This window comes from Wyeomyia smithii, chromosome 2 (assembly GCF_029784165.1).
Source record: "Wyeomyia smithii strain HCP4-BCI-WySm-NY-G18 chromosome 2, ASM2978416v1, whole genome shotgun sequence".
NCBI classification, from domain to species: domain Eukaryota; kingdom Metazoa; phylum Arthropoda; class Insecta; order Diptera; family Culicidae; genus Wyeomyia; species Wyeomyia smithii.
This window is the reverse complement of record NC_073695.1, coordinates 212790191-212806665: the sequence shown is the minus strand read 5'-3', so window position 1 is coordinate 212806665 and position 16475 is coordinate 212790191. Positions and strand designations below refer to the sequence as shown.

Here is a 16475-nt window from a genome sequence, read left to right as displayed (position 1 = left end):
GGTCAAATTCAGTACCAAAGGATAAAACAGTTGGCCGCAAAATCTGGAGCAATAACCAATTTTCAATCTCACAACATTTTAAGTCTTTTCCTAAGCTTTCTGTAATTTTTTTCTGTGCTCTGGTTTTTGTTCGACGATTCCATTCAAATAAGTTTAAATTAGTGATGTTAATCAACTTCCTCTTTCACGCTGACTCCAGTTTTCTTCTGAGCAATCGAATCATGTTTTGGTAATCTCATAACCACCGAAGCAATCTAGCTTCACAGAGCGATAATGGCCAAGCCCATTTAGACATCCCCTGCAGGTGTAGTTGTTATCAATCACAGTAACGGAGTGAAAAACATAATAACAACATATCCAGCTTCCAACGGATGATAGCAGATACCTAGTGGATACAGCTTATCCAGACATCTCTTGGAGGTAATCGCAGCACCAGAATGAGATACATAACAACATCACAATGTAGCATAGCAACGTCTATAAATAGTGAACGTTTTGGTTTTCAAATTCCGTCGTTAGAATACACGGAATAACACAAAACGTTAATTGTTTGTAGATGTTGCTTAGCTGCGTCGTGTGTATTTTTTGTCGTGTTTTCTATAGTTGCATTGTGAATGACATTAATTTGTCCTGCTCAGACGATCAGAGCGTGAATTATAGCGAATTTCTTTATTCGCAGAGCCCACCTGGGGCTATCTGGCGTCGTTCTTGCATCGTAAATCGCAATTTCGCTTCTCTATTCTCGCGTAGATTTCCACTAACTCCGTGGAATAAACAAATTCGCGATTAGAAAGAAGTCATTTAAATTTTGAACACTGGAAAAGCATACAATATTTTTGGAATTGATTTTTAAGCGATACCATAATTTGGCAGTTTTCATTTCGGTTGAATTAAAGCATTAGGTGGAAAATGTTCTTACATTGAGTACTGCTACGGAAGCGTGTGCCATGCGTGACAACTTTACTCGCTACTATTGCTGAAGAATTCTGGAGTACTGTGTCATAAGGTCGTATATCTAAACGTAAACAAAACGAGTCAGAAATTATTTGGGCTTGTGAAGTTCAAGGGATATAACTCTCATTCGTTTTGTTTACGTTTAGACATACGACCTTATCACAAGGTAGTCGAGAATTGTTCACGTAATTCAGTGAACGATCTGTCGTAATGGGCGAAATTGTTTGTCATTCACACTACAAAAGACTTTTCTACCGACCGCCGTTCTCTATTATTTTTCATCGACCGAAGTGCAATTTACTTTTTTGCGACAGTTTTTATAATTTTAACCTTTCAATATTATGCCTTTAATCCGGTGACATTTCGACGGTTCCTGTTTTTTGAAGCACATTGGAGGCAAAAAATAATTCGGATCACGTTTCCCAAGCCGTTTCCGCAAGCATTTAATGTTTCCGGCATTGCGCAAGATTGATTCGTTAATACTCTGGTGCTTGAACTAGCGAAAAATTTCAACAGCTGCCAAAGTTTGCGTTTTTAATCACGAAATTGACAAAAGTATTTTTTGTGTGATAATTTAGATTATTTGCTTTGTTGGTTATTCATTTTATAAAGAAAAAACATTTCCGCCGACTCACCCGTCACGTTGGTTCCCTCGTGGGTGTGATCCATATCCGGTCCAGTTTTCTCCGTTGGCGTTGGACCTGTATGGCGCGCCCACGACAGTATTGCATTGCCATAATTCTGCCAGCCGCACCAGCCGCTTTCGAAATCGCACCTGCCACCGAACGGGATTTTGTCTGCGGATGTAGATAAATGATGATCATTGGCGACACTTGTTGACAGTGTGAAATATTTTTTTTCTCTCTACTGCATAAATCGCGGCCAGCGCGAATAGGAAACAGTTTAAAAACATACCGCAGTTGAGAGTCTCGTCCTCATCTTCGTCGCAATCGACGGTGATGTCGCAAATCTTTGGTGTTTTGATGCAAACCGGAGCCTGTATTATAAAAGCGAAATTAATTACACTGTGTGGTGCAAAATGTCGTCTTCTGACGTACCTTATTCGCTGTGCAGCGAACCTGCGAGAAGCTGCAGTTATTCGTATTCATCGAATCCGGGAAGCAGTTCACCATCCGTAGGTTATCGATACTGACATGACCCCTAGCTTGCCCACCAAGCTTATGCGGTACCACCTCGAATAGTATTTTGAAATCCTTCGAAATCCGATCGATTCGAAACGTATTCAGCTGCCATCGCCGGAGATCGTTACCCATTATCTCCGCTGGTACCCACGAAGATTCATGGGCCCCCATAGTTTCGATCACGATTCTTAAGCTACCGTAACCCATCGAACTTTGGTGGGTTAACATTTCCAGATAGCAGTTTTCTCTCGTGGCCGCAAACACCGGTGACGTTAGGATCTGCGGCGTACTGTCCACGGTGAGCCGCAGATGCAGAAAGTGTCCATTGACATCGCTCAGCGCGTCCGCTGGAGGTCCCGGCATCAAGCCGGTACGGTTCGATTCCGTTAGGTTGGCACCGGTTACCACCTGGAAACCGTTCTGGTCGTGTTCATCCCAGGTCCAGGCGCACTCGGTTTCGAAGTTGCACTTTACGCCGAGAATGTCGTCGATTTCGCTGCGATCGATCATTGGATTGTGCCAGCGCTGGGAAGTTAGAAAATAAACACAGTTAGATTTGTTATTATTTTATGGTTGGGTCTAAATATATAGGTTTTGACAAACTTACAAGAACTAATAAAAAATGAAAAAAATATGAAAAGTATAATTTCCAAAATATAACAAAAACACTTTGAGAACACCATGCAGCGAACTATTAATATATTTTAAATTGACTAAAATCAGTTTTGCATCATCTTGGGCAATAACTATTATTATATTAATATTAAATCAATACTAAATAAAAATTCAACGTGAACTGATTTGAATCAAAACTTCTAATCTTTTTTTTTTATTTGGATCAATTCAGTACAATGTTTTTGAAGTGTTTCTTAAAAACATTTCAGGCTTGTTTGAAATATCATTATATATCTATTATTTCTCCCTATATTTATTTTGAAAATACGGTTTACGGTAGCGAATTTCAATTAAAAAAATTGGTAGGTGTAAATATGGCAGTAAAACTAATATTATTATTAATCGTATATTGGAATATCGTTTCTTTATTCCTGGATAGGATGACTTAGATCCAGTGGAATAAGAAAAATTCGCTATATGAAAGATTACATTTAGGTATACTTATATTGCTGGACGTTTTCCAAAACGTTCGCAAAAATATGGATTATTTTTAACGATTTTTTTGCGATTGCTCTACCACCTGGGGGTGAATTGCATTAATAATCACAACTCTGTTGTGTACAGGAAAAGTTTACAGCATTATTTGTTAATTTTCAGCAGCTATGGCAAAGGCAATCAAGAAACTACACTCGATTCGTTCATACTACTAGCTCCTAGCTCCTGTCCTTTTGAAAAAAGGCGAGGGCGTTGGGTCATCTATTTTTTTCGTGTGACTGTAAAGTACAGCAGGAGCTGAAAAGTGGAGTTAGTCTTACTTTCGAAACGAGAACGACCGCGGATTTTATAAAATGCAGAATGGTTCTTGTTTTAGGAAGGGAATCGCTCAGCGAAATCGAAGAACGCTTGGATGTTGTGTACGGTGAGTCTTCTCCTCCGATGGCGATGCCGCGTTTACCCATGCTGAACAACAAGCCAGAGACATTAACCGAGAGACCACTTCACAGCAGTGTTTGACACTGTTTAAATGGAATCCGAAGAAGCTTCTACGTTGTTTTACCACTGTTGACGGAACATAGAACTACTGGTGCACACCAGAGACCGAAAAACAATCGAAACAACGGAGTTTACCCGGGAAACATGCTCAAAAGAAGGCGAAGGCTGTCCCATTAGCCGGAAGAGTGATAGTCACAGTTTCCTGCGATTCACATGATGTGATCTACATCGACTATCTGAAAAAGGGCAAAGCGATTACAGGGTTCTACTATGCCAATATTATTATTGGACCGATTCGATGCCGAAATACCCCATTTGAAGAGTAAAAGGAATGCTTTTTCACCATGACAACGCTTCGGCTCCCACTTCTACCGTCGCCAAGGCCAAATAGGGTCGAATTGTGCTGAGATATGGTCCCATACGGCTCTTTTAATTTTCAAACTTAAACAAGCTAAAAAAGTTCTCTGGGTAGAAGTTTGAGCAGAATGAGGAAGTTATCGTTTTGCCTTTCTCCTAGAAAGGTATAGCAATCACTGGAAAAACCAAAGGTATAAAAGTGGTCCCAACGGCCGAATGGCATATATCACTAGACTCAGCTCGACGAGCTGAGCATTTTCTGTATGTGTGTGTGTATGTGTGTGTGTGTGTATGTGCAGATTTTTATTCTCACTCACTTTTCTCAGAGATGGCTGCACCGATTTTCATGAAATTAATTGCAAATGAAAGGTCTTGTTGCCCCATAAGACCCTATTGAATTTCATTGTAATCGGATTTTGAGTTTAGAGGTTATGTATCAAAATGTAAAAATCACGAAACATCAATATCTCAGAAACCACAAAACCGATTTCAATAAAACTGATTTCAAATGATCGGGCTGTCTTCAAAACCCTTAACTCTTAAATTTCGTTATGATTGAACATATGGTTCAAAAGTAATGTAAAGAAAAGTTATCCTGAGGTTGTTTAAACTCACTCATTTTGCTCAGAGATGGCTGAATCAATTTTCACAAAATTAGTGTCAAATGAAAGGTCTAGTTGCCCCATAGGTTGCTATTGAATTTCATTGTAATCGGATTGTAACTTTGTCCGTTGTTTATAAAGATGTGAAATCACATAATAAAAGTAAACATATTGACTTTCTTCCAACGATCACTGGCTAATTAAAAGGTAGAAAAGTGATCCAAATGGCCGAATGTCATATACTACTCGACTCAGTTCGACGAATCGAGCATTTTCTGCATGTATGCATGTATAAGTGTATATGTTTGTGTGTGGGTGTGTACGCACTCACTTTTCTCAGAGATGGTCTTACCAATTCTTTCTATCTTGGTGTCAAATGAAAGGTCTATTTGCCGCTTAGGTCGCTATAGCATTTCATTGTGATCAAACTTTTAGTTTTGGCGCTGCGTCAGAATGTGAAAATCGCTCTTATATCTCAGAAGCTATGAACATAGTTGAATTCAAATTAAAAAACCCTCAAACAATGAATTTCATAACGTTTAAACATGTCGGTTTGAAGGTTATAGAAAGAAACGTAACCCGCAGACTGTTTAAAACTATAGCTATGATCAAAATATGTGGCCTCAACATCGTTTAAATTTGATTTTGTACTATTTCAATGTTTGCGGCCTTGCTCAGGATTGAAGTTGAAATAAAAAGTCATTTCTATCATTTCACTTTTGCCTTTCTCCTATAGCCTCTCTCTTAGAGAGGTATAGCAATCACTGCAAGAACTAAAGGTATAAAAGTGCTCAAAAGGGCCGAATGTCGTATATCACTCGACTCAGTTCGACGAGCTGAACATATTCTGTATATGTGTGTGCGTTACGCTCTCCCAATCTCACTCGATTCAATGAAATTAATTGCAAATGGAAGGTCTAGTTATCCTATAAGACCCTATTGAATTTTATTGTAATCTGATTTCTTTTCACCAAAATGTAAAAATCACGAAACATCAATATCTCAGGAACAACCGATTTGAACAAAATTGGTTTTATAAGAACGGACTACCAAAAAACTCTCAATTTTTGATTTTTATGAAGATTGAATATGTGGTTCAGAAGTTATGGAAAGAAACGTGTTCTGGAGACTATTTAATCTCACTCATGTTTCTCAGAAATGGCTGAACCGATTTTCATATAATCAGTGTCATATAGAAGGTCTTGCTGCCCGATAAGACCCTATCCGTTTTGCAAACGGATTATTACTTTGTCTGTTATGTTTAAAAATGTGAAATCCAGCTATGAAAAGAAACATATTCCGAAGACTACTTGGACTCACTCACTTTTCTCAGAGATGGTTGAACCGATTTCCACAAAATTAGTGTCAAATGAAAGGTGTAGCTGCCTCATAACACTCTATTGAATTTTGCTGTAATCGGTCTGTAACTTCGTCTGTAATGTATCGAAATGTGAAAATCACAAAACTTCTTTATCTTAAAAACTACACAACCGATTTGAACAATATTGATATCAGATGAACGGGCTAGTTAAGGGTTAACTGATGAATTATGATTGAACTCGCGGTTTCAACGTTTGGCTGCCCTATACGTTCCCTTTTCATTTAATTATAATCGAACTTAAGCAACCGTTATGTATTCAATTTTTAAAACAACGAAAGTCTATTATCTCAAGTAATACACGACTTATTTGAACATAACTAGTGTCATACAAACGAGTCATCTCTCAAACTTACAAACAACAAACTTCAGAACAATTTGATATGCTGTTCAAAAGTTTTGGAAAGAAAAGAAATTCAAAGACTATTCAACACTATACCTGCTTTGATCAATATATATGGCCTCAACATGATTTAAATGTGGTGTAGTACTATTTGAACGTTCCCGGTATCGCTCGTGATTGAATTGTTCGAAATTAAGAGTGATTTCTTTTATTTCGCTATTTTTAAGCGCTAACATTACGTCAAATTTCATATTTTATACTTCAATTACAACATCAATATTTAAAAACCCAAAGAGTGAATATACCTTTATTGGATTTAAGCCTTCATTTAAATCTATTTTTACAAATAATAAGTCTGAATGAGAAAGGCTGAGTCTGATTAATTGAGGTTTTTCAGATAGATTAAAAAAGTTGGAACATTCTCGGGGCAATAACCACCACATTAAACCGATCAAATGCGATGCCTTGGTGTTGCATTGGGATGGCAGAATCGATGAATTTCAGTCAAGAATCGGTGTTACATGAGCGATAACATGAATGTTCAGGTAGGATGCTTCAGTAACTGGCTGGTGATTAGTCAATGGATCAGTGACGATTAGGAGACGCGGCTCACGAAACGTCGGTTTAATCTGATTGGAAAATGCACCTTGCGTAAAGCGATCAGTAATCGGCCCGCTGTCCTAACGGACGAGATGAAATAGCAAACACTTCGCCAGAATATGCAATACTAAGGCATGAAACATGCTGAACGCCAACGCGACCGATCGGGCGAGATTCTTGCCGTAGGTTATTGAAAAACTCTTCTCACGGCTATTTATTAACCTCCGGCAAGAATCTCGCCCGATCGCTCACGTTGGCGTTCAGCTTGTTTCAGGCCTAACTAAAAGCCAAACAAAAAATATATAAAGGAAAATATCGATAAAATATCAATATCGGCGCGTAACATCAGTTACAATATCGATGCTGCTTTTAATATCGATAAAGCAAATATCGATATTCTATTTCTAATATCGACAACCCTACCTAAGAGTTTCAAAAATATTCAAATTAAAATGAACTTTTGATGATCATTTTTGTCTGTTGAATTTTTTTCGAGTATGGTCTTTAATATAATATTGACGATTCGCCAGTAAATTACAATAAAGTTTATTTCAACGCTCAAAATTGTTCAACTTCAATTTGCCGTGTTATTTTTCCTCGTGTATAAAAAAAACCGAACACCCCTCATTTAAAAGATGTGTGTGTTGTTTTGCCTTATGTTTGACATTTGTTCTTCAGTTGTGAAATTGATGTCGAAGCAAGAGAAGCAACGCTTAAAAATTTTGCTCGGGCGTTGCGAAAATCCGGACTACTCGCAAACTCGACGAAATTGTTGAATGTGGCCAACTCAACCGTCACTAACGTAATAAAAGTGTTTGGAGAACGTTTGTCGACTGCTAGGAAGACAGGATTGGGGTTAAATCGAAATTCGAAGGCCGCAAAAACGACGAATAGAGTGACCAGCAGTTTCAAGCGAAATTCCAACTTTTCCGTCCGACATGTCGCAAACAAGCTGGGAGTGTCATCTACAACTGTGAATCGAGCTAAAAAACGAACCTGAATGTCTACCTCCAAATGGTGGTGACTCCAAAACGTGACGGTAACCAAGAAGTCGGCCAGACTACGATCGAGAAAGCTGTACGTGAAGATGCTGACGAAGTTTAATTGCGTGGTACAGGATGATGAAACTTACGTCAAGGCAGACTTTAAACAGCTTCCTGGACAGGAATATTGGAAAAGGAAAGGTTGGAGAGATTTTCAAACACATTAAGCTGTCGAAATTTGCAAAGAAATTTCTGTTCCTGTGGTTTGAAGAGTAACATTTTTATCGCGAAAGGTTCCGTCAATCAGGAAATTCATGTGCAGGAGTGCCTGAATTAACGTTTGTTGCCTTTCCTCAAGTAACACAGTTGTTCCGTTCTGTTTTGGCCGGCGTTGGAATCTGGCGATTACGGAAAAATGCCATGGAGTGGTATGCCGCGAATAACGTCCAGGTTGTGCCAGGATATGAACCTTACCAACACACCAGAGCCCTTCCGCCCTTTAGAATACTGGGCTATCGACAAGTGGAACCTCAAGAAGACACGAAAGACAGTTTCAACGAGATGCAGTTCAAAGCTAACTAAGCTAAGCTTGATGGAAGGAATCAAGAAAAAGATCCAGCACTATGAGTGAGCTAAAATGAATAGATTCTGATCTCAAATAGAAATCATTTCCTGAGTAGCTGTGATTGATATTTTTGTTCCATGTAGTCAAACTCTCGGAATTATTTCATAAAGCAATCGACAGAAATTCATAGCCATAGAAGTTTTTTGGGGAACATATGTACCAGTACTCATTTATATTACTGTTTCGAAAAATATCTACATGAACCAAGTTATTTGCACCCCATCCCATTGTATTTAAAAGAAATAAATGATTTAAATGTCAATGATTAGTATCATAGTGACTGATCACTTTTTCAAAATTTCTTAAAGATTTTAAGAACATATTGTGTTAAAAAATTTCTGATATTTTTATAATGAACACGCAAAAGTTGGACTGTGCGTTACCACATCAATATTGCGTCTATTTAAGGCAACATTTGTCGCATGGATTGGACGGCTCAAAATCATGATGATTTGTAGTGAAGCAGTGCAAGCAGTAATCAATACTGATGATCTTGGTACTGACTAGGTTAAGGGGGGGGGGATGGGTTTTGAGGGTTAAAAAAAAGTGATTTTTTTTATTGACATTCTTGACGAAAGTTCTATACTCTATGGTCCCGGCATTGATGATTCTATGTGAGTAAAATAAAAAATAAATAGCTTACTAAGTTTTATCGGGGGCTTTTCGCTTCGAAAAACTATAAACGCGTTTTTCTCAAATCGATGTTTTTTGAGTCGGTGCACTCTGTATCTCAAAATCTATTCAACCGATCGTTCTCAAATTTTTTACAGTATTTCCTTCCATAATTTATGAGGTAACCCTGTTGAGATTTTTTCGTTTTTGATTTTATTTTTTTTATTATTAACAACAATAGTCATGAATTTAGGCCAAAAATCGGTATTTTCACTTTCAAGTCTTGTAAAAAGTTCAAAAATTAAAAAAAAAAATTGAAAAACTCGACAGAGATACCTAGAGGGACATTAAAACCAAAGGAAAAACTTTGGTTATTTCATTTCAGATGATCCAGTGCTGAGGTATGACGTGCACCGCAAAAAGTATTTTTTCTAAGGCGCCTGCGAAGAATTGCTACCATTCGGTCAATTTTCAATATTTTTCAACCAATATTTTACAGAATATAGTTCAATTACTACTCTTTAATGTACAATAATCAGAAATAAATTTACTTTCACCGTACGCCAAAAAAAAAAACTGTAAAAACCTGTTTTTTCTGCCTTCAAAACCCTAACCACCCCCCCCCCCCCTTAATGCAAATATGAACTGATCGATTCACTACACGCAAAAGTTCAAGCTTACATCAACCGATGTGTCCTCTCAAAACGCACATTAAATGCTCTGGCTTTGCACAACAAATGTGTCGAAAGGATAACGCAATAGTTGCGTAATGAATACATTGACAGAGATCGAAATCAGAATATCATTGTTCCATAATTGTGTATAATAACACAAAATCGTAGTGTTTCGGTAGACTTCGGTTTTGGGAAAACGATCAGTTTTTTCAGTTGATTACTTTCGCGAGTCGGTGCGTATCAAAGGCTCGTGCATCCCTCATCACCGTCAGCAACCGATAGCGAGCAACAGAATTTACTGACGCTGGTGCCAGTAACGTGGAACCGAATGCATATGAATAAAACCAGAGTCGTCATTGAAACAAATCCAATGTCTTTTTAATTGTTATTGATTCACTGCCTGAAAAGTTTAGTAACAATTCTGTGTTTAACATCAATTTGCAATCCAGGGTGACTTTGATTACTTAATTTTTTATGAATTCAGAATAAAACTCCATTGTTTTTACCAAATTAGGCATCCTAAAACACTTTAAGTGGGTTAGGAAAAATAAAAGATTGCGTACCTCGTTTCGAGTTACTCGAACAAAAATAAATGATTGCTGATGGGTGTTATGATGTAAAACTGGCAGTACGTAACGTACCCGAAAATAGTAAAATCGAGCTGCACATTGTCACCCCTGTGTTTACCAGTGTTATCCACGGAGGGGAAAAGGGGTTTAAAATAACCAAAAACATATTTACATGAAATGTGATTTGCCCAATAGATAATATTTTCAAAGCAGGTGATGTCGTGTCGTTCAAAAAGCATACATTACGCCATTGAACTTATTAATTCTTGAATTGCTTTTAGGAAAAAAATGCAGAAACAATGAGGAAAATCGTTATCATTATAACGATTATTCATCTCAAGAACTAATGTAATTTTGTAATTTTGTATTTTGTATCTGTTCGAACCTGTTTGTATGCAGAAAAATCCACTTTATTTTCAATTGAAATTTTCCCATGAAAACATTTAATAATAAGCGAAAAATGCATGGAAAGCAGTAGACGTAGACATGTTACGACATAATCAGTGGGTATTATAACAAATTCCAAGCACTATATCTCACAAATTCCAAAAAGGAGTAAAGTGATCATAACCACCCCGCTGAGCACAGTCATCCCAGGTTACGGCACATGAATTTTGATTTGAATATGTTCACCTATAGTTTGCTTTTTTACCTTTTTTGCTTTGATGTAAAACTTTGACATGTCACTTGGTTTGGCTTGACACTTAGTATCACAGTTTTGAACATACCAAACAAAACCTGTTGGATTTGGGGACTCACAACTAAAAATATTTTGAATAGGGATTTTGGATTTAAAAATTTTGGCTCAAATTATAATAAATAATAGTTAGAATTTGAGATAAGAGAGTTGAAATTCAGTACTAGAACTTGGATCTTAGGCTTTAAGTTTTCAAGCTTCCACTTGAGAGTTGCAATTAAAAGTTTGACCTATAAGAACTAGATTGAAGACCTGATTGAGGCTTGGCGCTTATGGCTTTGAACTTTTGTCAAGCATTTGTATTCCGAATTTTTGCTGCTTGATAAATACTAACAATGTGTACATTTTTAATGGGATGCTCTCAAAACTAGTACATAATATCAACATAATACATAATAACATAATCAAACATAATGTAAAAATTAAAAACATTGTGTGTAAAGATTCAGAAGTGTTTAAAACGAATAATACTTTTTTTCCAGGCAACAGAAATAAAAATAAAGACAGTTTTCATTAGGAATCCCAAAGGTACTCACCTCATTGTTAAACTTCTCCCGGATCGTCCGCAATGGATCGTCTCCCTGCCGGTTATCGTACGGCCGGCCGCGTCGCTGCCCACCCCAACCGGGTGACTGCACCGGCATGCCGACATTACCGCTACCGAGAAAGTGCTGCCGCGAGTAGCTGCTGTCGTTCCCCCGCTCGATGCCGTTCTCATTAGCGGCCGCTGCGGCCATTTTCTGCTGGTTGAATTTACGCAGCTCGGACATCCCGGAGATCGGTTTTCGTCGCCGTGGGTTGAACGGTAAATTTCGTTGGCTGTTGTGTCCATCGTCGCCGCCGGATCCTTGCGCAGATGCCGGCGTCGGAAAGTAAGGGTTGATACTCCGACTGCGCTGGACCATATCAAGAGCCCCATTGCGGGGCCCCGTTTCGGACGTGATTTCGTTAATGCTGGGTGGCGGTGGTGGAATGCCATTTTCACCACTAACGTTGTCCTCGACGATCTGATTGCTGGCACTGCTACTGTGCGCCGGATGCTGGTGGTGTTCTGCCTCCAGCTCCGGTGGGTGTCTGGTTGTCGAGGTTTGCAGGACATTGATCACACCCGTTGAGTTGTGCGATGAACCGAAGGTAGCATTGCTAAGCGGTCGCTGCCCTGCCGCCTGGTCCAGAAGGCATACTAGAACTAGAACTATCAGCTCTAGCGTTCGCCACCTACCAGCATCCAGCAATGACGCTAAGGTTAATCCGTAAGTCGTAGGTTTTGGCATTTTTTGGAGGTTTTTGTTGTTATTGTTGTTGTGGCTGATTTTTAGTATTTTACCTTCTCACAGTACTCTCCGCGAAGTTCGCACCAGTAGTGTTGGTATGCGGTTGCATTGGTGTTGGTTCGCGAAAGGATGGTGCGAGCACGAGAGCGACAGAGAGATTCGGCAGAAGATTTCGAGAGCCGAGTAGATGACGATGGGTGGTGGATGCTGTGTGTGTATACTTTCGAAAATCGGAGGAGCTTACAGATGAAAATCCTTGCGCTCCTGCAACTCCACAGCCTGCTTCTCCACTACGACGGCTCCTTTTTTTTTCTTCGACTTCCTTTACTCCTGCTGTAGTACTCGCACTGTTTTTTGATGGAAAAATGTTCAGCTGGAAATTTTATCGGATAGATTTATGGTCACAATAGTTATCCCTTGGGACATTATGAAACAATGTTTTTTGGAATTATACTGGGAGATTATTTCACACTTCATTTTGTGGTGTTCGATTTACACTTGCAGTTTTCTCTTGGATCTTCGCTGAGGCGGCCGAGCTTCAGTTATGAACACCATACTTCTTCTTTTTCTCGTCGCCATCACTCATCGTCGAATGGAAGGACTTATCAGCGACCATCTCATCACTGCTAGACAAAATGATAGTGCGTAACACCGATTTCTGCCGCAAAGATTTTTTCTTTCCACTTAGAAATATTTCTTATCACTCATAATTAACACTTTCATGTTGGTGCATGCTTTTCAGCTAGTTATCCTTTTTCCAACAAAGCTTCCATTTTCGATAACTTTTTACATCACTAGATCCCCTCCCTAGAAAAAATCACCGAGAAATCCGTGATTTCCCCATTTTCATCTCGACGAGATTCACTTTGACCACGGCGCAAGGATGTTCCGAAAGGGAAAAGTTCCTTCGCACCGTACAAGTCGACGCCCCGTCCGTTTTTTTTTCTTCGCCTCACCAACCAGGAAAAAGACCAGGCAGAAACGCAAAAGTCTACACGTTCGAGATCTATCGCAAGCAAATGGGCACAGTTCACGCGTTATCGGGACAGTCCTTTCTAGCACCCACGATATCCGATCACACTGAACCTGGCTTAGCTCCGATCGCCTTCACAACCGCACGCACGCGACGATTTAATGGCGTTTCGAGTCCATTCCGCACTTGCTGTGCAGGAAAATTTTTTCGCCTTTTTCATGAATCGGGGATCACTTTTCACTTTTCACACACGCGATGCTCTAAAAGCAGCTTCTGCTTCTGCTGCTGCTGGATGGCTAGCTCCTGTGAGCGATAAGTGCTCTCGCGTTTGCTGCCTGTGCGAAGATTCAGACCTGCCAGCATACAAAAAGGGATGCTGTGGATTTGCTGCCAGAAAGCAACTGGCTCTGTAAACTTTCAGCTTTCTCTCTCTCTCATCCACATACACACACACTCTCTCTTTTTACTTTTTCTCTCGGCTAAGCGCGCGTTCTCCCGTATTTTGTTACTTCGAAATGTTCAGCGAATCGGCAATGATGTAAAAGGAAAATCTATCGCGCCTCCCTCCCTCTATTTCCATGAACCGTTGACATACTGGCCTTCCACCCGTAGCACTATGCTCTTACCACCAAGGATTGGAGGTTCACGTACGCTTATTGTCCTCCGTATCGGGGTCCACTTAGGATCACAGCGGGATAGATAACTGGATTTTGTTTTTATTGTGGATTGTTTGAAACGGTATCAATCGGATCGAAGCGATACTCGATGGTAATTCCGGAATTGCTGCTCAAAGGAGTGTTATCAGTAAAAATTGGCTTTGCGGATTGAATGTTAACGTTAGACTTCAACTTGATGCATGATTCAGTACAGTACAAAAATTTTCATTTATTGTCATAATTTCAGGGAAAAATGCAATTTGTGGGAAAATCACGATGTTTTTTTTTTCGAAAGGAATCATTCAAATGCGGCGAAGCTGTTAATAAAATTGTTGTCCTGTATTTCATCCCGATTTTCATCTTGCTTTTCAAACTTTTTCCAAAGTAGTTAGCAGATATTGTTCAAAACCCTTTACAAATGATATTTTCATGCAAACTGCAACGCATTATTATTAGTTTTCTACAATTCATGCTAAGACAGTTTTTATTTACTATCGATGTTCTGTAAGCTTTGAATGTGTATGCTAAAATGTATCCGCAAAATAAAACCCGTTTAACATTGTTCAATCGGTAATCAGTCCCGGCGCTGAACTTTGCAACGCACAGCTTCGAAACAGCATCCGAAAGCTGTCTGCCTCCATGCCATCAGCGCGGGTGGGGAACTTTCCCGCACGCACACCACGGCAGGCTGTTATCAGTGTCGAATGTTTGCGTTCAGGACGAAGGTACGAGTGCCATTGAAACGTAAATTCCAGCATCCTTCCGCGCTTTCCGCATCAGAGTTTTTTTTCTCTCTCTGTAGCAGATCACTGCTCTGGCTGCTGGATTTTGTCCTTGCTCCCGGATGCTCTCTCTCTCGCATGCTGTCAGCTGGGTACCCAACATACCTACAGGCTGTCTTTTGTGATTGCGAACGGTGCTGTCGGATTTTTCATTCAACACCGTGTCGTCGTCGGTGGTTGCCTAGCGTGAGCGGTTCCGCGGAAAACCCATGCACTTATAGCTGCCCAGCGGTGGTTGGCGGGTGGTGGGTGCAAGAGACATTTCCCACGAATTCCGAGGCAAGTTGAATGCGTACGATGTTCGGTGCTGTTATTTTCCAGATATTTAGTCAGATCTGTGTCTGTGGAACGAACATTGTTGCCCCGTTATTGTACGAGGTAATAAATAGCACTTGTCACCAGCGTTACCGTAGGCGTTAGCACAGACAAACAGAGGTAGCACTTGTGAAAGTTAGTTCTAAATGTCAGCACAGTGTGGGTTTGGATTACAGTAGCAAAATGTTTGAATTCTTCAGAAATGATGAATGACCCGTTCTACTATGCTGCCTGTTATCGCGTAAAAGTCATCTGTGTAAGTTATATCATCTCAAAAATATGAGAAATGCGATACAAATTGTTTCTTATTTGGAATCTTTCTAATATAGATTATCAACTAGTCACAGGTTTTTAGTTACAGTCTCTATTTCCATATAATATTATTACTAATGCAGTTTTTATTTGTTGTGGGTATGACTCTCATTTGTTAGCAATTGTTTTTCAAATTTTATAAATGGCGAATTGTTAAAACGAAGGTATAATAAAAACAAATTTCAGCAAAACTCTAATTAGGACATTTTGAAATTTGTTGGTTGAGTTTAAAGCGCCCTATTAAGTTTGTTTTGCAATATGCTTGCGATTCTATTCCAGTTGATCAAAATATGTAACGTTTTTCCTGATTTTTTTTTTCATTTGGAAACCAAGAGTTTACTTCTACTTTATTGGGCGTTACAGCATTAAGATGTAGCCTCACTATCAAATTGAACTCAGTCTGAAACGGTCAGAATATCGAGGTAGGTTAATCGGGTCACGAAACTTCCATACTAGTTTTTGGAGGCACCTAACCAAGCTAGCATTCTCGAGGAATGATCAATGAGGATCCATAAAGTCGCGAGCAATTTTCGAAATGAAACCATGTTGTCTCGTGGCTTTAGCGATTATGTTTGAACGATGTAGATTGAACGTAAGTTGTTGGTATCCATGAAAATTCCAAGGTCACTAACGTGGTCAAAACATGTTAGGTCTTGATTATCAATTTGATAGTTGAATACAATTGGAATCATTCTGCAGTAAAAGGTCTTGACGCTAACCAAACTTAACCAAAAGGCCTTGTAACCGTCGAGAGTTGTCGATTGAACGTATTATCAAATACAGCTTAAGATCATCTGCTTTAACTAGTTTACAGCCAACATCCAGCAGTAAGCAAACATCATTGAAGAACAGCGTAAAAAGCAAAGATCCTAAGTTGCTACCTTGTGGAACGCCAGAGGTATTTGAAAACTGTGACGGACAGCAGGAATTAATGTGTACTCGTAGAACTCTATAGCCAGTCGTCGTAGGTTCGAGTCTTTGCTTTGCTTTGCCCGTAGAACTCTATCACATGAGTATGA

General features: G+C 39.3%; 1 protein-coding gene across 4 annotated transcripts in view; it reads right to left on the bottom strand.

Moving 5' to 3' along the window:
* LOC129723742 (tyrosine-protein kinase receptor) overlaps positions 1 to 16475 on the bottom strand; it is a 71169-nt gene that overhangs the window by 22363 nt on the left and 32331 nt on the right. For 3 of the 4 annotated variants that reach the window (XM_055678139.1, XM_055678140.1, XM_055678141.1), the window contains exons 2-5: positions 11681 to 13225; positions 2013 to 2621; positions 1870 to 1951; positions 1590 to 1751 (exon numbers count right to left, since the gene is read on the bottom strand). In XM_055678139.1, the coding sequence (XP_055534114.1) occupies positions 1590 to 1751; positions 1870 to 1951; positions 2013 to 2621; positions 11681 to 12418 (1591 nt within the window). In that variant the 5' untranslated portion in view covers positions 12419 to 13225. Of the gene's footprint in view, positions 1 to 1589; positions 1752 to 1869; positions 1952 to 2012; positions 2622 to 11680; positions 13745 to 16475 lie in introns of all 4 variants that reach the window. The other variant, XM_055678138.1, reaches the window with a different exon arrangement.